We start from the raw sequence: 21,057 nt of genomic DNA, 5'->3' as shown, positions 1-21,057 counted from the left end.
CTCCCAACAAGCGATATCGTTTAGCGCCGCTAGCTAGGCATAAAAACAAGAATAGATGTAGGTATTGTCATCTTTGGTAGGCAATTCTTCAATAGAACACTTATAACCCTTAGGAGTTTTCTTATTTTTATTAATGATCAAACTCCTAGGCAAGAAATCAAGAAATTCATTTGTAGCAAAAGGTTCCTTAATGATAGCAAAAAAAATGGGGTGAACACTTATTGCTTTGAGATCCGCATTTTCCGTACTAGGAGATTCACCTTTTTTATTTTTAGGCACATACATAAACTTGGTAACTCTAGTAGTAGGAGGATTTGGAGTATTTTTTCACGGAAGAAAAGGCAGACCATAAGTTGGTAATAATATCCTCAAGTTTATCAATTCTTGTGGAATCTTGATCTATCTTTTCGTTAACTATGGGTTCTTTTTCTTTAAAAAAATTCAGAGTAACTCCTACCTTAGATCCATATTGGGTAATCTGGTTGTGAATCTTTTTATCCAAATTCTCAATCAACTCTACAGTGGCAAATTTATTTTCAATAATTTCAAGCCTTTGCATCACATGTTCCAAAGTTAAAATAGTTCCATTAACCAAGAGAGGTGGTGACCCAAACAAATCTATCATAGCATTATAAGAATCAAAAGTATGGCTATCCAAGAAATTCCCTCCGGTAATGGTATCAAGAATGTATCTATTCGAAGGTGTGATGCATACATAAAAATTGCGAAGAAGAACGAAAGTGGATTGCTTCCTAGTGGATCTATTCTGAGCATTGCAAATTCTATACCAGTCATCTTTTAAATGTTCTCCCTTCCTTTGTTTAAAATTAAGAACTTCATGATCGGGAGTACTAACGATGATAGAAGGGCTAGCCATAATAGCAAAACCAACGATCTAACACATGAGCACACAAGAAGCAAGCAAAAAGAGACGAACGGAAAAGAGGCGAGCGGAAAAGAAGGCGAATACAACAGCAATGGTGAAGTGGGGGAGAGGAAAACGAGAGGCAAATGAAAAATAATGTAATGCGAGGGATAAGAGTTTGTGACGGGTACTTGATATGTCTTGAATTGTGCGTAGATCTCCCCGACAACGGCGCCAGAAATGGCTAGTTGCTGGGAGACCAAATCTTGACTTGACTTGGTGCAACCTCCCCGACAACGGCGCCAGAAATCCTTCTTACTACCTCTTGAGCATGCATTGGTTTTCCCTTGAAGAGGAAAGGGTGATGCAGCAAAGTAGCGTAAGTATTTCCCTCAGTTTTTGAGAATCAAGGTATCAGCCGTGTGCGGTGCCCCCCTCCACCATAATCCACCTCGATTATATCGTAGCGGTGCTTACGTGAAGCCCTGCGTGGGTAGCATCATCATCACCGTCATCACGCCGTCGTGCTGACGAAACTCTCCCGTGAAGCTCTGCTGGATCGAAATTTGTGAGACGTCATCGAGCTGAACGTGTGCTGAACCCGGAGGTGCCGTGCGTTCGGTACTTGGATCGGTCGGATCATGAAGACGTACGACTACATCAACCGCGTTGTGCTAACGCTTCCACTTTCGGTCTACGAGGGTACGTAGACACACTCTCCCCTCTCGTTGCTATGCATCACCATGATCCTGTGTATGTGCGTAGGAATTTTTTTTAAAATTACTACGTTCCCTAACAGAAATGCCACTCTCCGGGAACAATATCCGGCTTTACACAATATTGTGCGTCACAAGAGTGATACTATCGCCACGGTAATGGAATCATTTCTGTCAAATGTGACATTCAAAAGGGATTTATTTGGACCCAGACTACAAACATAGAACATCCTGCTCCAGCGGTTGCCCACGGTGCAATTGTCACATGGGTCCGATGTATTCCGATGGAACCTACATGAGAATGGACAATTCTAGTGGAGTCTATGTATAGAGTGTTAATCCAGTCTGATGTGTCAGTTGATAATAACAAGAAGATCTGGAAGATGAAGATACCGCCTAAGAATAAAATCTTCGCATGGTATCTTCGTCGCGGAGTCATTCTTACTAAAGATAACCTTATTAAGAGAAATTGGCATGAAAGTTCACAATGTGTCTTTTGTTACCATGATGAGACAATAAAATATTTATTCTTCCAATGCAAATTGGCTCGTTCTGTATAGTCAGTCATCCAAATAGCTTCTGGCTTGTATCCTCCTTGTAATGTTACTAATGTATTTGGCAACTGACTACATGGGATTGGTCACAGGTTTAGAACCCTTCTCAGGATGGGAGCGATTGTTGTTATTTGGTCACTTTGATTGTGTAGAAATGATAAGGTTTTTAACGATAAAAGTATTTCTCTTATGCAGGTCATCTACAGATGTAATGGGACTCTTTGTTTATGATCCTCTCCACAACGCGTGGAGAATCAAGACGTGTTTATGGAGGTGTGTACTTCCTCCGTTCCGAATTACTTATCGCAGGTATGGATGTATCTATATGTATTTTAGTTCTAAATACATTCATTTCTGCGACGAGTAAGATACATCCATTTCTGCGACGAGTAAGATACATCCATTTCTGCGACGAGTAATTTGGAATGGAGGGAGTACATGATTGGAGGCTACGGCGATGGATACTTTTACCCAACATTGGTGGCAGCAGGATTGGCCCCCTCCGCTTCAGCCGTTATACGGATACTACATGTTTTCCTTGTATTTCGTCTGTTTATATTTTTTTATTTGGATGAGAGGACATTGTTTAGCTATCTGCATCTTACTTATACAAAGGCCGTGTGTAACGCTTAAATCTTTTAAGTAATAAAGCGTCCCTTTAAAAAAATAAAAACAAAGCTTTAATTGAGGGGAAATTCATCAAACAACCCGCTGATGCCATGTACAAAATGATAATTTGCTTGCAGTTATGGTTGCTCTTGAGTAAGTCGACGGATGCGTCCACCATTGAGGAGCTGATACACGCTTTGAGAACGCTCGCAGCAAGGCTTCGGCGGCACAGGGAGGATTCTGTTATGCCTGGAGACTGATCCTCCGTTATCCTCATATTTTCGTTTTCGCCCGGCCTTGTGGCTTACCCATGTGTGGCTTGTATCGAACCTTTTTTTTATTCTCGTTTCGCTATTCTGGTTGTAAATGTTTTAAGGGATTCAGTTTGTCAGTCGTCGCTAGATGGTCTACGGATTTGAATGTAATTTTCATTTTTTATGTCCGTTGTATTGTCATGATTGAAGATGAATAGATCGAAAGTTTTTCCGGAAAAAAACAGGCAAATGCCTTTTCTCTAAAAATAAATATAAAACAACATAAAAAAACAGATGTCTTCGTTCGTATAAACAGCTCGGTTTACACCTGGAGACGCTCTGTTTACGAAAGAAAATTCAGGGATCCGCCACTCCCGAGCAGGCACGGCACACAGCCACAGGCAAGCGTCCATCCGTCACGACAGCGACGGCCGCTGCCGCGAGGCGATACCGGCGGGAAAAGCTGCCGGGTGTCCGGCGCCAGGTCACGGCGCGCACGGGCCGGAGGAGCGCGCGCCGCGTGGAGCGGGCGAGCGAGCGACGCTTCTAGCGGCCGTCCAGGTGCGCGCGGCGACCACGACCTCGCCCCCTCGCCGTACCGGTCGGGCCAGCCAGTGGGAGGCCGGATCGTGTGTGGCTGGCCGCCGGCACAGCGACCGCGTCTGGCTAGTGCGGCACTCGCCGGCAACCAGGCCTCGGGGTAGACTGACACCGATGCTGCGATGCTACTGATCTTTTAGATTAAGTATCCAGCGGAAGAAGACAAGCGCTATCGTACAGCATAAAATCTCTTGATGGAATTGGGAATATATCATGTATGATGATGTGGCGAGAGAAACCGCCTAACGTGTACCGCACAGTAAGGTAGGCTGCATTTCTTTTTCTTTTTTTTTTTGAATCTATGTAAGTTAGGCTGCATGATGACATAAACATGTTGTGTGGCGTGTGGCTTGGAACTATTGGAACAGTCCCGGGAACGGTCAATGCTGATTTGTATTCTCAGTTTCATCGAGAAATGAATTTCGAATAAATACAATAATTCGGAAAGCAACATAAATATTGTTATTATTTTTCACTTTAATATTATTTATTGATCTATGAGTATCACTTATATCTAATGGAAGTAAGAAAATGAGGTGTGCCTCACTTGTGAGTCATACGCTATGTGCATCCAGGATTAAAATGAGTGTTTGTATTTATCCTTATGGGCACCACTGAACGAACATCATCGGAAACACTGAAATAAATTCAGAGAAATGCGAGCACTAGTGCCAAGTCTAGGATATGAATCCTAATGGGTTGATTCCACCACAAGAAACCTAACCATCTGAACATATCAACATGTGAAAATGAAGCACTACCTGTAGTTGACACAACAAATCATAAAAGAAACACAACAAATTCTACAATATGTTTTTTCTCAAAACTAACCCGTAGTAGTAGACACAAAAAAGGACATTAAATGAATGAGAGGTTTCAATTAAGACTGTATGCCTCAAAATTCTTGTCAAAGCGACACCTGAAGTTCAAAGCCATTGTGCTACCATTGCTCTCGCCAACAATGGATACCATCGAGAGATTTAACCACCCAAGTTTATGCAGAGACTTATGGATCAAACCTCGTTGATTCGACGCAACAACGGGTTGAGGTGTATGATGGCGATTGACGACATGCGCTAGACAGGCCACCGCACCAATATTTGCAAGAACATGTTGATGACATGCTCCGAAAGCAAAATGAAGTTGAAAGTCGTTGCACCACCATTTCTCTCATCACGATGGACCACATAAAGACTTGTAAATGACCAAATCTTGTTAATCACCATAACAGACTGTCGTGTATGATGGTGGATGATAATCATATGAAGCATATCAGTGGATCACCATCCTGATCTACATAAGCCAACCCACCAATATCGTCATAATAGAATGACGACATGCTCATAAAGGCCTGAAAGAAGGGACTAGTGAAGAAGATGATGTTGCCGTCGAGTCGATGGAACCACACCAACGGGACGAAAACTCTCAAGCTCCTCTCAGCAATGCCGGATCAACCAACACCGAGATGGGATCTAAGTCGGAGAACTTTTATTCGACACATCACCTTCATTACCATCATCAAGACAACAAAAGCTAACCAAAAAGACGCTACCATATAGAGAACAAAATGCGAGAAATCATTTCGGCGGTGGAGGGATGGGCGGGGACGTGGGAGGGGTTTACAATATGAACACAAACACTACAATCTCATACCATCGATTTTTTTTTACTGGAATCTCATATCCTAAAGGCGCCAATTACACAAATGAGCCACAGCAGAGCACGGGTGAGACGAGGCCGCAGCCGATCCCATCTTATCTTCACCCTGTTTACCCTGGCACCCACAGTATACGTCACCTGCCCAGCGGGGCCAGGTCAGAAAAAGGCAAGAGGAAGCAATCCAACGGGCTGCCGGCGCGCCCGATCCGACGGGAGATCAAATCAAACGCCGAACCCGCGCGAAAGCACGGTCAATCATTGGCCAATCGACGGCTATAAACCCCCCGCCCCATCTTCCCCGCCGATCACCCTCACATCACATCGCGCCGGTCAGTGGTCACTCGCGCCGTAATCACACACGCCCTCCGTAACACTCGTGCGAGGCGCGGAAGCCACGAGAAGCCGAGAGCACGCGCGCGCGCACGCGACGCCAACCGACGCGCCTCCCCCACGTTTCCAGGGCGCTCGCCCGGCCCCCTCTGCTCTGACCTGCCAGCCAAACCAACCACCGCCCCGCGCCGGTCCGGAAGCCTCCGACCAGGACGGGGACGGAGCGGCGATGGCCGGGAGGACGGCCTAGGCGGGGGAGCGGCGAGCGCATGGCGTCGTCGAGGGTGATGGCGTCGTCGTCGTCGTCGTCGTCTAAGCCGCCGTCGCACACGGCGTCGGATCTCGCGCGCTTCGCGCAGGCCGCGGGGAGGCCCGGCGGCGGGGGCGGCAGCGGGATGGGGTCCATGAACGTGGAGGAGCTGCTCCGCGGCATCTACGGCGACGCCCCCACGCCGGCGCCCGACCGGCAGGCGTCGCCCGTTATCCCGCCCGTGGCGGCGCCGCGGCAGCAGGCGGCCCCGCGGCGGACGGCGGACGAGGTGTGGAGGGAGATCACCGGCGGCAGCGGCGGGGAGGAGGAGGAGGCCCCGGCCACGGCTGGCGGGGCCGGGGAGATGACGCTGGAGGACTTCCTGGCGAGGGAGGAGGGCGCCGCCGTCAGGGGCCCCGGCCCTTCCGCGGCGCCGGAGGAGCAGGCGGCGATGCCGACGATGGCGCTTCTCGGCGGGGCGGAGGGCGCGCGGGGCGGCGGGAGGGGGAGGAAGCGGCAGCTCATGGACCCCATGGACCGCGCCGCGATGCAGCGGCAGAAGCGGATGATCAAGAACCGCGAGTCCGCGGCGAGGTCGCGAGAGAGGAAGCAGGTGGGCTGTAGAAACTCGTTACGTACTGCTTTTACTTTTACAAACACCGATCAAAAACTCCTCCTGATCATGCGAATTTGACTGAGTGGTTTGGCGGTAATATTTTGGTTCGTTCAGGCCTACATAGCCGAGCTCGAGTCTTTGGTCACGCAGCTCGAAGAGGAGAACGCCCACCTGTCCAAAGATCAGGTATAGAATGTGGTTGTGCCCTTTCTTCTTTCCTTTTTAAGAGAAAATAAGTCGGGTTTCCATGGCTAGATCTTGCATTGCATGTTCTTTTCAGTGCATCTGTGTTCCATTAGCTACAGTTTTAGCAAACTCTCATGGTAATATGTCTTTGGTGTTTTCTAGGAGGAGACAAACCAGAGGCGGCTTAAAGAGGTATGTTCATGATATGTTGCTTTTAATTCTGTATCATGATTGTAAGTGTAGAAAGCACCTCTTCTTTCCCACATAATAACATGCCACACAATTCAAAAGTGATTACGATTTCATTTGCTGAAACAAAACACAATCTACCTTGTTGAAGTAGCTAGACTGCCCTTCTTCCCTCAATATCAATAGCTAGGATTTTGAGCGGACTAATCGCAGCATGAAGCTCAATAGCCCTGGTTTTGGATCCCATGACCTCCTTTACTCTAGAAATTTCAACCTTCTGAACATTTGAAGATATTCCACCACTTGGTGGGTCAGTTATTCGCGATGTTCCATCAAATACTTTCAGAAAGCACAAGTCAGCTACCATCTTTAGTCTGCCAACATTCTTCAGTAATCAGTATACTTAAATTAATTCATAACAGTGCTTTGATCTTGTGCGGGAATACACGTTCCAGAACATATCCACGCTCACTGTATGCCCATTAATGCATCAGATAAGCACGCTCTATGGTCTCTCTACTCTGGACTGTATGATGTGCTGTGCATCGGCAATTTGTCACTTCAATGAGCTAACGTGCTCAAGGCCCCTAACTGGCTGCCCACTAAGTGGCTTGTCAATTAAGTAAGATGCGATGTCGACAGCGTTCGGCCGCGTCCACACATGACGAGCCACATGCCAAGCGTGAGGTCATCTATAGTTCCATGCCATTTTCTTTACTTTGGAGCTTGGACCCTTTCCAACTCAACATGGCTACATTTCATAGGTCACGGGATTAAAATAGTTATCACAGCCTGCAGGTTTGCCTAGAACTTTACTGTGACATCACACATTTGTTAAACTGAGTCATGTGTGCGTCCTATGTACTCACACAATGAACAATGATCTGCATCTCATCTTGGAAATAGTTCACCTCCAGTTGATTTTGCAGACTGATTGCCTTCATAAAGGAAATTTCTTTTAGGCGCCATAACTCGTATTCCCATAACTTGTATATATATCTCGAGTTAGTATGTGCCCCCATAACTCGTATTCCAGAAAGAAAAAAATCCCCTGACTTAGTGGTTTTCAGTTCATTTTAGATGCTTGTCTGAAGAAATCTATTTACTTCATGCAGCTCAAGGAAAAAGTGACTCCAGTCATCATTGCAAAAACGCCGTCGCAAGATCTTAGAAGAACAAACTCAATGGAGTGGTAGACATGAGCCAAGCTCAACAGCCATCCCCTTACAACTATATAGATTTTGATTTGTTTGCCTGCCATTCTTCTGTTTACTGGACTTAACTCAGTTGTTGTAACTTAGTAGAAATAGCATAAACAACTTAAATGGAATCATAATGTGTAGAGCGGAAGGCTGCATTTGAGCAAAAAGGAGTCGCATCAGCAGCTTATATTCTGTCTGATCTGCCTTCTCTTTTTATTTGCATTGCAGCCAGTATGTATGGCAATGTAGAGCACATTTTTTTTCCCGAAAAGGAGGATTACCCCCGGCCTCTGCATCACCATGATGCACACAGCCATGATAGAGCACAATACATACAGAGCATCAAAATGGTGTGCAAACATAATGCTAGAGACATATAGCGAACAGAATAACGCCGCAAGGCATGAAACACAATAAGTAAGCGAACCATAGGAACGCTCAAATGTAGCATTCGTATTGTAAGCCAGCAAAGCTTATCAGCATAACTCTGATGATACAAGAACCAACAAGAAACTTCCGCCCCCAAGGATAACCGCTACATGATACAGGTTGTGCCTGGAAATTAGAGTACCGACGTCATTCATAGTGCTCAACATGGTCGGTAAGAATGGGGGAGAATACACAATGGTTCTTGGATGTATGATCAAAGGATGCTCGTGCACTCTCGACGCCTTAAACCCCAATTACCGAGAGAAGATCTTGCCTAACATCGGCAACGAAGATACTTCCAGACTCACACCACCCAGCAACCACATCTGTATTCGCACACTGCAGATCAGAAACACATTCCCGCATTAGGGACTTTGACAGTGCATTTGTTGCGCTTGTATGCATATATAATTTTTTGTCTGAGGCTATTTTTCCTCCCACTGGGGTGGGGGCCAAGGGGTACCTTTGAAAAGCCCAGCCAGTTCGAATCACCTCGAAATGAGAATGCGCGCTTACTTTCTCTCCAGCGTCCACAAGTAATCTGCAGTGATATTACATGTTAGAGTAGCTACAATTTGAGCGGACGTGCAAAAGTATCATAAGAGCTCATTGCTTAAGCTGAACCATGATGAAGTTCTCCACTAGGTTACAACTATCCAGGAAGAGAAGTTCACTGCTGCCATTTCCATCTTTTTCCAGAAAATACAAATCAATAATGTCATCTCCAAAAGAAGAATTTGCTACAATTGCCTGAGCTACCGAAATTCTAGAAAATACTCCCTTCGTTCCTATATATAAGTCTTTGTAGAGATTCCAATATGGACTACATACGGAGCAAAATGAGTGAATCTACACTCTAAAATACGTCTATATACATCTGTATGTAGTTCATATAGAAATCTCTAAAAAGACTTATATTTAGGAACGGAGGGAGTAGCAAAGATGTCACAAAATAAGCTGAGTTTCTATCATCATAATTAGGCAACCATAAACAAAAATCACACCATATGTAACAGACAGGCAAAAAGTACTAAGCAGCACTTGTAGCTAGAGAAGTATGAGATACACAAAGCAAGGTCCAAGGGAAATTAGTTGGATGCACACCTCATAATCAACACCTTGGACGTATATGAAGGATTGGTCCACTGACGAAAACGAAAGACCAGTAATCTGGAAGGCAAATACACTAGCTGAGAACTCCATTGCTTCATGAAACATGGAATCTTCATTTCGCACTTTATGATACATTTAATAATAAATGTTCAGGTAGTTTGATTTTAATTCACTGTACCAGCTACAGAAAGTAACATCAGAAGAAGGTACACCAACCTCATACTTGGAGCAGCCCACCCATCTTGATAAGGCTGACCACCTATACACAAAACAAACTGAACTTTCAATCACTCTGGTACTGCAGTAAACATGCAACTGCATGTCAGATCCTTGAACTAAAAGAAGAAAACAAGCAACCCAACCTGCGAGGATCATAGACTGTGACAGCACGATCAGTTCCACCGACAGCAATCAGTCCTGAAGGAGAGGTACAGACTGAGTATAATATGCCTCCAGTAGGACCAGAAATGCGTTGTACACATCCACCGTTGTTATGCATTCTGAAGTCCCAGATGCTCAGCTGCAATTAACCACCATGTGAAAAGAGCGTAGAGGAATGTAAATGTAACCACAAGGGGGGAGGGGGAGGGGGGGGGGGGGGGGGGGGGCTGCCTGGTGTCTAACCTGAGGACCTTCAGTAATTGTCAATATCGAACTACTTTCACTCCCTTGAGCAAACCTTACTGAAGATGGGCACCATAACCTGCAGTTTTAGTTTTACAAAATAAAGTTCAGCTCAGATATTCTAATGGACATTATAAATGATCATAACTTGGATGCTAAAGTGGGTTTTTGCGTTTCAACCACAAGGCCTCCTTAACCTAATTATGTAAAGGTCGTACGAGAAGAAAGCATAAATGGGAAAACAGAATCATGTGGAAAGACACATGTTACTGTAGCAGCACATGTAGAGGGAATCTAACTTTTAGAGCAAAACAGATCACTCGGACAACAAAAATTATCATGAAGGTAATATTCTAGTCAAAGGAAAACTTACGTACGTAAACTCCGAATATGAATATCTTGATCATAGATATCAATGCTCTTACACAATTCACGGGCAACAGCTACCTGAAAAGAATATCAGATTGTTTGGATTTTGTGGCATGCAAAGTGCAATGGTATTGATTTTTATGCTACACTAAATATAAGAAGTCAGTGGGAAATGCACCACATTAAGTTTGAACAAGGACGATGAGTGAATTTTGTTGGTAATGTCAAAGTCGACAAATATACCGTGGATTGGTGTGTTGGACTAAAACACAACCCAGCCCAACTTCCTTCTCCGACACCACTATCACGAGGTGGTACTGAATAGGACGCCCTGTCGATGTCTGAGCAAGTTTAGTAATGACGTATTCATATGTTGCACCTCAGTTTTTAAACTATCAATGACTTTTTGTAGGTGTTGATAATTCAAGAATAAGATCATCTTAAAAATGGAATCACTCAATTGCCTGAAAAGCTATTGTCAGAGAAATGACTCATTAAGCTTCCCTTCATGAAGTTTGTGCGTCACGGTTTACAGTTTATGGTATTATCCACCAGGATCAGATGGAATAAGGAAGCTACAGCATGGCATAAAATGGATTGTATTATGCAAATCTGAAGCAGTTTCAAGAAGCTTATTGCATTAAGAATGGCATATATAAATAAAACTGAAAAAGTTCACATATGCTTACAGATTTAAACCATGTTATCAACTCAAAATACAAGGTAGTAAAGTTACCCTCTGCCACAGTGTCCAAACGGGATACAATGAGGTGACCGTAAGCGTCGACAGTTCCCAAAATCAAGCAGCTATCACCTGGAAGGTCACAAAACATTGAATATGAAATATATTCTAGGATAAGCATGGTTGTATTTTAAGAAGAAACAAGAATACAACAGAAACATATATTGTTAGTACCACCACTTAGTAACCTAGCATTCTGCATATGCTTCGAACCTCTTAAATACCCTGTAACTGTGAGCTCAGCTTACAAACCTAAGGTAAAAACAACTAACCTCTTAAATACCCTGTAACTGTGAGCTCAGCTTACAAACCTAAGGTAAAAACAACTAAATAGCCAAGTCTTAAAGTGCATTGCTGAAAATCAAAGTGCACCTGCGGGCGATGGTGGGAATTATGACTAGTGGTGGTCAAGCAAAATGTTGAAGCAGAGATAATGTCTAAGATAGTGTCCTTCACGTACAATACGGTATGGTCATGCATGCTCCCAGTATATGCTATAGTTACAGAAGATAAAGCTGGATACGCCATTTCCGTAATAAAAATGGGGGCTGCGTGGCCCCTTTTATCCAAAAAAAGCTGGATACACCAACTCGAAGGAATGGCAGATTGTAATATACTGGTTATAAACTTGATGGCTATTTCAGCCTATGATATGTCAAGAGCCCAACCACAGCATGTTTTTTCTGGGAAATACTATGTGGCACCACATTATTATGAAATGTTGAAGATCGCACCTTCACCTTCAGCCAGAACTACACTCTGAATCTCCGAACGATGCGGGCAGCGGTCCACAACCGACGAGCTTATGACCTTTAATAAGAATGGACTTCGTGGTAAATAAGCACCCAAAATTGATAAGCTCTAGAAAAGCAAGAGTATTACCTGCGCACTGATAGGAATCAACAGGCTCTCTTTTCCTCTGGACAGCATCTCTTCTTCCATGGATATCTTTAAGCTCCAAGTGAATAAAAAGGGATATCAACTCAAGAACCCATGCATCGCAGATATGACACCACCGAAATACAAAGTTACAAACAATTTTGACCTCACATGTGACAAATTGTACTATTTTCATGGAGCATAGCTAATGGGCAATGGCAGAACCGAAAAGAACTAGAGCACTATGTGCTTACATAGCCGCGTTCCTGATTACTAAAATGCACTCTGACCAGCAAGAGCAACAGCTTGTGTGCTGCTGCCCGGTTCGAAAGCAGGATTCATGATTCAAATGAGCTACAGGACTTCTGAAATTCTTCGAAGCACTCAAGCAACTAATAAATCTATCCAACCCACTAATTAACCTTCTGAAGTTCTGATGGTAATAGAACATAGGAACACAGTGCGGTTCCGCGCTACAGTTCCGGGGGAGGGGAGGGGAGAGAGGGGGGGACCTCGAGCTTGTAGACGCGGCAACCGGAGGCGAAGTACGCGGAGCAGGATCCGCCGTCGCCATTGACCTGGGACAGGGGGCAGGAGAGGGGAGGGATTAGAGCCGAGGGTTTAGGGTTCTGGAGGCGTGCGCGAGGAGAGGTGTGCGCAACAGATACTGTGCGGCGGCGGCGTACGCACGTGGACGGCGAGGCGCGTGGGCTGGAGGCAGCCGGGCGAGGGGTCGGAGAGAAGGGACGGCGGGACGGACGCCTTCCGCAGGCTCCGCGCCGACAGCATCGCCGGCGGCCGCGTGTGTCTCCCTATCTCCCCTCTTTCCGCAGGCGAGATACGCGAGCCTTTGCTCCGCTTGCTGCTGACCCTCTTTTGCCCCCACGGGGAAGGGAAGAGGAGAGCAGGCGCGGCGCGGGGATTGGGTAGGTACCTGTCCGCGCACGGGTGGGCGACTCGGCGTGACTATTATACCTCGCCATGGGCAGCCCGGCCTGGACGGCCCGACCCGACCCAAAAATCTCGGGCCGGGCTGAGCCCAAGTGTGCCATTGGGCTAGACTCGGGCCTGAAAATTGAGCCCAATGAACAGATCAGGGCGGGCTTGGGCTTGCAGAAAACGTGATTTTAGCTATAGTCGGGCCAGGCCGATCAGGTCGTGTCGGGCTTTCTCAAGCTCAAGCCCGATTTAGTAGGCCCCATGGTTGGGTCGGGCCGGGCTCAGGCTTGGGTTTTTAGCATCGGGATTTTTTTGGCCCGCCCGAGCCTGAGATATGCCCAGGTATAGGCGTGACGCGCGGCTCCGTTGAGGTCGGGGCTTTGTACGACGATGTGTGTGGGGTTTGTAAGTCGTCACAAGTCATAAAGTTGTTTCTGAATGTAATCTCAAAAAAAAAGAAACTGGAAACTTATAACTCTCCTTCATGTAGTTTCTTCCCTCACCCTCGACACCAGTTCTTGAGAGTTGAGTGTTGAGATCACGGCTCATCCCCTCCCCTCCTTCGACGGCGTCATCATCCGGAGGAGGTATGGGAGAAAAGCGCGGGCAACTTCCAAACATAGTATATTAGGTTTAGAGTTTGTTGTTGTGGAGTTTGGCACTATACCAGTCTAGAGAGTGCTATCGATGAATGCGAGTTCCGTTGGCTGCGGCAGGTGCTCTTGAGGTGGGAGAGACAAAGGCTTTGATGTTAATATTTAATAAATTGAATATATTTCTTATCTATTTAAATTGAGGGATTTCACTGGTGAATTCTCTTGGAAACTCATATTTAGGGGGTTACAATAATTATTCCAAGATTTTTTGAATTATCCATAACACATTTATAGTTCAAACTCATTTGATAATTTAAATGGATTTATCTATATAAAATATAAATATAATTCCAAAAATATTGAATATTTCTGTGGGGCTTTGTCATGGACCATAGAGGCTGCATAATTTTTAAAATATTTTTTGAAGGATATTTGATACCCTGGTTTATTCATTAACCGTGAGCTGCCATTTTATAACAAGAATTAAATCATAAAAACTGGTTCATAGCTATTGGGCAAGCCCACTGGCCACTCCTCGCCGGTCCGACATCGGCCATATCTAGCCGCTCAGCCGGCCTCGTCTCAACCAACCGCACTGTAGGCCATCGTCTCCACCGCTGGTGATTTCGTCGGCCCCTCCCCAACGACCTCCCAGACCCCACCTTGCCACCACCATCGACAGGTGAGATGACGGATATTAATATGTTTGATCCGACTATGTTGCACAAGGTTGGCGCCAATCTTGACTGCACTTCAGCGAGGATGCCGCTTCGATAATGGAGGCCACGAGTCACGGGTGTAGGCATGGAGGATGGAGAAGAGTGTCGCTGCTAACATCTGTTCGGCGAAGTGACGCTCGGCCATGGTTGTTGTTCGACTGCGCCTCAGCCAGTTGCATCACTCCTTTCTTGTAGGAGATAGGAGTGGCCTTCCTACGTCGATACTGCATTGGACGGAAATATGAGAAGCTTAGGAGCGATTCGATATGATCCAAAGGGAGAAGTGTCATGAGCTTAGAGCATTGGTTAATAGTAGAGCCAAGTTACAGCCATACCTCATTGCGATGTCATCTATAGTCAACCTAATAGCCAACATGTATGATAGTTGGATACAATGAAGTACTACTTTATTAGCACATGACTCATCTTACACTCTCATAATGTTTCTTGGAGTCCGTGATGGAGTTGGCTCTTACTCCCTCCGTTTGGTGAAGAGTGTACATTTAAAAAATTTAGGACAAATTATGGAGTTGAGTAAAAAATGCATTGAAAAGGTGCAAGCCACCATCTCTTTTCTCTTTAATTAGCCAACCCCCAATGAGCTAAGTGCATGTAGAAATTAAGAAGAGTATGTGTAGATTGCTATTGGTCTTGATTACCGTGCAATGAGAGAGAAGTATTTTTTCCTACTTTAAAGTGCATTGGGAAGATAGATGTACACTCTTTTATGGACAAATTTTAAAGCTAGATGTACACTCTTCACCGGATGGAGAGAGTATTCTACAACTCGCTTTCATTCTCTCATTCAACTCAGCGAAACTATAATATTTTGATCCTTATAACTTGCTTACATCATTTTATTATACTTGCTCTTAGAAAAGCAGGTTGTACGATGATTCAATTAGACACGTGGTGGCTGACGACATCGGGTATGCACGGATGGGGGTTTGGAGATGGTATGCAACAAAAATATTCCGAGCCTCGAGGGCTGCCCGCTCATGCAACAAACAGTTATTGCTGAAGGCCGTCGGGAAGAGAGATTGATTGAGAACTGAGGGATATAATTGTCCATCCAATTTGATTCTAAGTTATCTTTTGCTTTCCTTGGTCTAAGTGATTAAAGTTACAAGCAAAGAAAAAAAAGGAATGGATAGAGCATCAATGAGAGTATCATAAGCATTGGCATCTAAGTGAAAAATATGACATGACACTGCATTTAATAATGTGAAAGATGATTGTAATATTGCATTATAATGCAATATCATAATACAATAAATAAGAAAAAATATTAAAAACTAAATCGTAACCACAACTTTATATTATAGTTCTATAAATGATAAAATAATGATAATATGGTTATAGTGTATATACTATACATTGGGGAGTTCTTATCATAGATTAGTATTGTGCATATAACTAAATAATACCATACACATAATACTAGTTCATGATACTCCTCACGGTGAAAGGTGGTAGAATATCACCACACCATCAATGGTAGACAAATAATTAAGTTTACAAAACGATCGAGACTGCTCCGTATGGATATAGTTACGCTGCAATTGAAGCATCCATGGTATCTGGTATCTAACAGTTAAGGGGGTGTTTGATTTCATGAACTTTTTTATGTTGGGACTAGAAAAAGTCCCTAACAAACCAAACATGGTGTGATTTTTTTAAGACTTCTTGCTAAAAGTACTTAAAAGCACCTCCTTGACAGTCTTTTTCAAAAAGTCCTAGAGACTAGAAAAAGTCCTAAAACTAGAGAACCAAACACCACCTAAATCAAAGAATCTTACTCAACCGAAAGAGATAATCAAGCCAAGCATGGGAAAACAAATCAAATAAATTTTTACTGTTATAAGATAGGAGGAAGAAAGGAAGAAGCTGCATAACTCTACATGGTCACACGCAACCGACCGGTCAAGGAGTACTCTTGTAAGCTACCAAAGCTTTCACGGTGGCAGCTCGGCCGAGGGAGGGCCGCCCCTGGCACCGCCGAGGCCAGACTTGGACCGGACGGCCGCCGACTTCGGCGTGGCGCCGTCCCCGGACTTGCGAGGGGAGGACCTCGGCGAGCCGAAGCTGAGCTGGCGCGCGTAGCCCACGACGGCCCTGGCCCACTTCCTGATCTGGCCTTTGAGCTTCCCGGCGTCGACGTCCTTGAGCGGGCCCGGACCGATGCTGATCTCCAGCCCCGAGAAGCACCGGCTGTACCGCCGCTGATCGGCCGCCTTCTTCCCGCCGCTTCTGCTGCTGCTCTCGGTCCGCTGCATCACGGCGACGTCCCCGCCGCTGTTGTCTCCTCTCTCTACTTCTTGGACGGCCTCCTCCGCGTCGTGCCGCGACGTCGACGGCGACGGCTTCTTGCCTACTGACATCGACGCTTCTGAATTATCAACAGGTAGGGCTGCGATCGAAACCGCAGCTTGGCCTCTCGCTTGGCGTCCATCTGAGCCTCTGAGGCAGGTGGTATATATGCATGTGGTAGAGCAGCATGCGTGCGGGCCGAGGAGAAGTGCCAGGTCGTCGTTGCTCGCTGCCGGTGACGTGCGAGGTTGCTTCTAGCGCCGCTCCGCCGCGTTCTGATTTGTACACGTACCGACGTACGTACGCCTTAATATTCCCTGGGGTTCCGTTGAACGATCAACGGCGGCACAAGGAATGGGGACGGAATGGACACCATCATGTCCCCTTTTTTTCTAGAACTACTCGAATGAGTACAAGGAATGGGTGCTGGTAGGAGGGGATTTTAACCTGCTGCGAGGGCTAGGGATAAATCCCATCTGGTGCCAGATTCACGTGGACGAACAATGAACTCGCCCTAAGCGGAAGGAGCAACAGAGCAGCAGCCCCTTTTGTAATCTGCGGCTAGGGTTTCTCCCTCGTGACGGTGGCGCTGCCGATCTGCCACGTCTCCTATGTCCTTAGGGTCATGGGTGCGTGGTGGATCCCGGCCCTTACCGGCAGGACCGCTTCGTTTTAGGTGCTTATTCAAGTTTTGTCGAAATTTGTGTCCTGCTTAGAAAGACGAGACGTTGGTGGCTTTTTGAAGATGAAATAAGATTCTTCCCGCCTAGCCCTCGTCCCGGTGGTGCGTCTACCATCGTCGGAGGGCGTGTGGAGGTGCGTCTTTTGTGAATCTTCTGGGATTCGGCCGGTGGTTGTCTTTGGTGGATCCGCTCGGATCTAGTCTTTGTTCATGTGTCTTCAGATTGGATCATTCCGATCTAAGCTTCTCTTCATCGCTGACAGTTGCTGTTCTGGTGTGTTGGTCCTATGGGGCCTTAGCACGATGATTTTCCAACTGTCTACTACACCAAGTTGTGGCTGGCTCCAACAAGGGAGGGGCGATGACGGCGACGCGTCTTCAAGTCGCTTCAGTGCTTGTAGTCGTCGCTGGTTAATCTACGAATCTAGATGTAATTATTATTATTATTTGTGTCCATTGTAGTATCATGATTTAAAATAAATAGATCGACAATTTGAAAAAAAAAACTCACCCTAAGCGGCTATTCTATACTACTATTAAACAAGCAAACATATTCACCGCTAACTACACCCAGACTAATCTACACACAACAGCACGGAGAAATTACAGCCTCTTGATTAGATCACTTAATTTAATCTAACCGTTTAGATTACACTAACTCTGAGCCAAAATCGCGTTTAGCATTTTTTCTGGGCGGACGGAAACTCTGCCATCCCGAGTAGTACTCATCAAAATCCCTACGCGAGGACGTAGCGTCCATCTATCCCCGCCTCTGTCATTCCTATCGCCCTCCCTCCGCCACCGCCGCTGCTCTAGGGAGGATCAAGCCCCCGCCTCCGCCGTTCCCCACACCTCCCTCCTCTCTTATCCTCGCCGCTGCCATAGGATGCCGCCGGACGAAGCTCGGCCTGCGTCAATAGCGGCGGGTCCCTCTCCTCCCTCGGGCGGCGGCGCAAGACACAGCTGGCTCACCCTGCGCCCGCGACGGCGGGGTCCCATCGGGCAGCGGCGGCGGCGCAGGACACAGCGGGCTCGGCCTGCGCCGGTGACGGCGGGGACCCTCTCCTCCCTCAAGCAGCGGCGGCAGCGCGGCACGCACTGGGCGGCCACGGATGCAACGCTGGGTGTGGGGCATGGCAGCTCTTGTGGGACAGGCGCGCAACGGTGCCGTGGCGGCTGCCGTGTCCGATGCTCTGCACTGGAGGCAGAGCGGCACCGTCACCTGGCCAAGGACCAGGGCAGCTTTCCGAGTGGTGGAACGTCTTCGTACAGCGCGGGTGAGGTCGTGTTTCCTCTGTGTTGTACATTTGGATCCCGGAGTGTACGGCAATAACTGTGATGTTGTCGCCAATCTCACATCTTGTTTCTTCAAATTGTGTTCTTTGAAATCTGAAGCGTGCATCTGTGAATGATAGTTCCTAAAGTGCAGTGTGGTTAGGGGCGACCAAAACGTATCGGGATGTACTGGTTGACAATGTTTGATCTACTTTGATTCCGATATAGGCCTCTCTTTTTTCAATCATTTACTGTTGCTTTTTCTCATTTTTTTGGCAGATTTCATAGCTCGCAAGTTCCAGTGTCCAAATGTTGATTTCAAACTTCAGATCCACAAGATTGGTAAGAAGTGCAATATTCTTTCTGCACACCTGCCTTGAGGTAGTAACAAAATCATTTATGGCATGTTTAACTCAGTTGTTTGTGTTTACATAGGAGTGGAGTTCCAACTCTGCCAGTAAAACAAGATTAAGTGGGAGGGGCTGAAACTCTTTTGCATGGAAATGTTTAACTGAATGATTTAAGATGGTCTTAAATTCTTTAGCCTGTAACTATTTAACGAAATTATTTTTAAGTGGGCTATCACAGTGACACCATACCTTGAGTACCACTTACTACATATGAAAAGTAGATTATGATAATTGACCTTTCATGATCGGATCTCAGGCAATCATGATATTGTATTTTGCAGTTTTAATAATTCTGACTGGAGAGGTATTTCGTGACTTGTGAGTGTCAGGTTCAATGCATAAAAATCATGGTCTATTTTTTATGTGCCATTCTGCGCAAAAACTTCATCCTCATTATGCTTTTTCCCCCTTTCATTTGAGTTAGTAAAGTGGTTATTGCAAGACCAATATAATCTGGTAATGTTATTGCAATGCCACTGAAATTCTGTCGTGCTCATCAAACTCTTTGACCTTGCAGACTATAAAATATAAATTTCATTATTGGATTATCAAGTGGTTCAGAAGATTGGTTTCTCTTGCAAGCAGAGGATTTCCCTCACAGTATGGACCAGAAATTGAACGTATTATTGATGTCTTTGTTACACGGTCCGTGCCGTGTCAGGAACTCCTCTGCTACATACTCCTCTCCTGATTTTGTAGATGAATAACCTACCATTTCAATCTGTGAAATATTGCTGAATTTTGTAAAATGTCAGATCATGGTACTTACAACCAATGGAAACCATAGAATTGATGTTCATGAAAGTGGACCAATTACTGTATTGAGGAAATGTAGCATGTAAGATTTAGAGTACTTTCATATGAGAATGCTTTGCGCTACCAGGCGTTGATGATCTTTGTATATTTCAATGGGCCTTTGCGAAGGATCTTCACGTTAAAGGCTCCTCCTATTCTCAAGATTATTCAGGCGGTAAGCTTTGAGATTGATTTCTTTTTTGTTTCCCTTTCATTTTGGAGAAAGCAACTGACTTTCTGCTATATGGTTTCCCTTTTGTTTCAGAGCAAGCAACTGGCTTAATCTCTCAAGCAATTTACTCATATGTGTGATTGGAAAGATGACTGACATTTGATCTACGACACTACTAACTGAAGACGATTTTATGTTATGAGACTTTGGCCTGATTTCAAAGATGTACTAAATTCTGAAGTTTGTTGTATGACACTACTATCTGACAAGTACATTTGTTCACACTTACTTGAGTGTACCCTATGTGTCAATTTGTGGTCTGTGATTTTAATATGTGTTTTTCTTGTTGTTGTCATTATCCTCGACAGATAATTCAAATGGTCGATTCATGGCTTGCTACAATAGATGATTTTCTGAATCTAATGTATTATTTTGCTGCTGTTGTTAGGTTGTTAATGAAGGAAATATGCCCTGGAGGCAATAATAAAGTTATTATTTATTTCCTTATAATCATGATAAATGTTTATTATTCATGCTAGAATTGTATTAACCAGAAACATAATACATGTGTGAATACATAGACAAACAAAGTGTCACTAGTATGCCTCTACTTTACTAGCTCGTTAATCGAAGATGGTTATGTTTCCTAACCATAAACAAAAGAGTTGTTATTTGATTAACGAGATCACATCATTAGGAGAATGATGTGATTGACATGACCCATTCCATTAGCTTAGCACCCGATCGTTTAGTATGTTGCTATTGCTTTCTTCATGACTTATACATGTTTCTGTAACTATGAGATTATGCAACTCCCGTTTGCCGGAGGAACACTTTGGGTGCTACCAAACGTCACAACGTAACTGGGTGATTATAAAGGAGCATTACAGGTGTCTCCAAAGGTAGATGTTGGGTTGGCGTATTTCGAGATTAGGATTTGTCACTCCGATTGTCGGAGAGGTATCTCTGGGCC

General features: G+C 45.2%; 3 protein-coding genes across 3 annotated transcripts; 1 reads left to right on the top strand and 2 right to left on the bottom strand.

Annotated features, from left to right (window-relative positions):
- Positions 1-5,550: 5,550 nt before the first annotated feature.
- LOC125545380 (bZIP transcription factor 12) lies at positions 5,551-8,222 on the top strand. Its single transcript, XM_048709300.2, has 4 exons — positions 5,551-6,450; positions 6,568-6,639; positions 6,802-6,831; positions 7,944-8,222. The coding sequence occupies exons 1-4, from the start codon at positions 5,857-5,859 to the stop codon at positions 8,022-8,024; spliced, it is 777 nt and encodes a 258-aa protein (XP_048565257.1). The 5' UTR covers positions 5,551-5,856; the 3' UTR covers positions 8,025-8,222.
- Positions 8,223-8,409: 187 nt separating this feature from the next.
- Positions 8,410-13,122, bottom strand: LOC125545379 (uncharacterized). Its single transcript, XM_048709299.2, has 13 exons — positions 12,877-13,122; positions 12,699-12,764; positions 12,190-12,255; positions 12,042-12,117; positions 11,302-11,379; positions 10,809-10,906; positions 10,570-10,643; positions 10,197-10,275; positions 9,935-10,092; positions 9,789-9,831; positions 9,564-9,629; positions 8,923-9,000; positions 8,410-8,798 (listed from the first exon to the last, which is right to left on the bottom strand). Exons 1-13 carry the CDS (start codon positions 12,973-12,975, stop codon positions 8,703-8,705), a joined length of 1,077 nt encoding a protein of 358 aa, XP_048565256.1. The 5' UTR covers positions 12,976-13,122; the 3' UTR covers positions 8,410-8,702.
- Positions 13,123-16,221: 3,099 nt separating this feature from the next.
- LOC125548862 (uncharacterized) lies at positions 16,222-17,066 on the bottom strand. Its single transcript, XM_048712390.2, has one exon. The coding sequence runs from the start codon at positions 16,819-16,821 to the stop codon at positions 16,396-16,398; it is 426 nt and encodes a 141-aa protein (XP_048568347.1). The 5' UTR covers positions 16,822-17,066; the 3' UTR covers positions 16,222-16,395.
- Between the last annotated feature and the right edge of the window lie 3,991 nt (positions 17,067-21,057).

This window comes from Triticum urartu, chromosome 3A, assembly GCF_056163025.1.
Source record: "Triticum urartu cultivar PI428250 chromosome 3A, HENAU_Tu73, whole genome shotgun sequence".
Taxonomy (NCBI): Eukaryota; Viridiplantae; Streptophyta; class Magnoliopsida; order Poales; family Poaceae; genus Triticum; species Triticum urartu.
The sequence above is the reverse complement of the archived record's forward strand: the minus strand, read 5'-3'. Positions and strand labels throughout refer to the sequence as shown.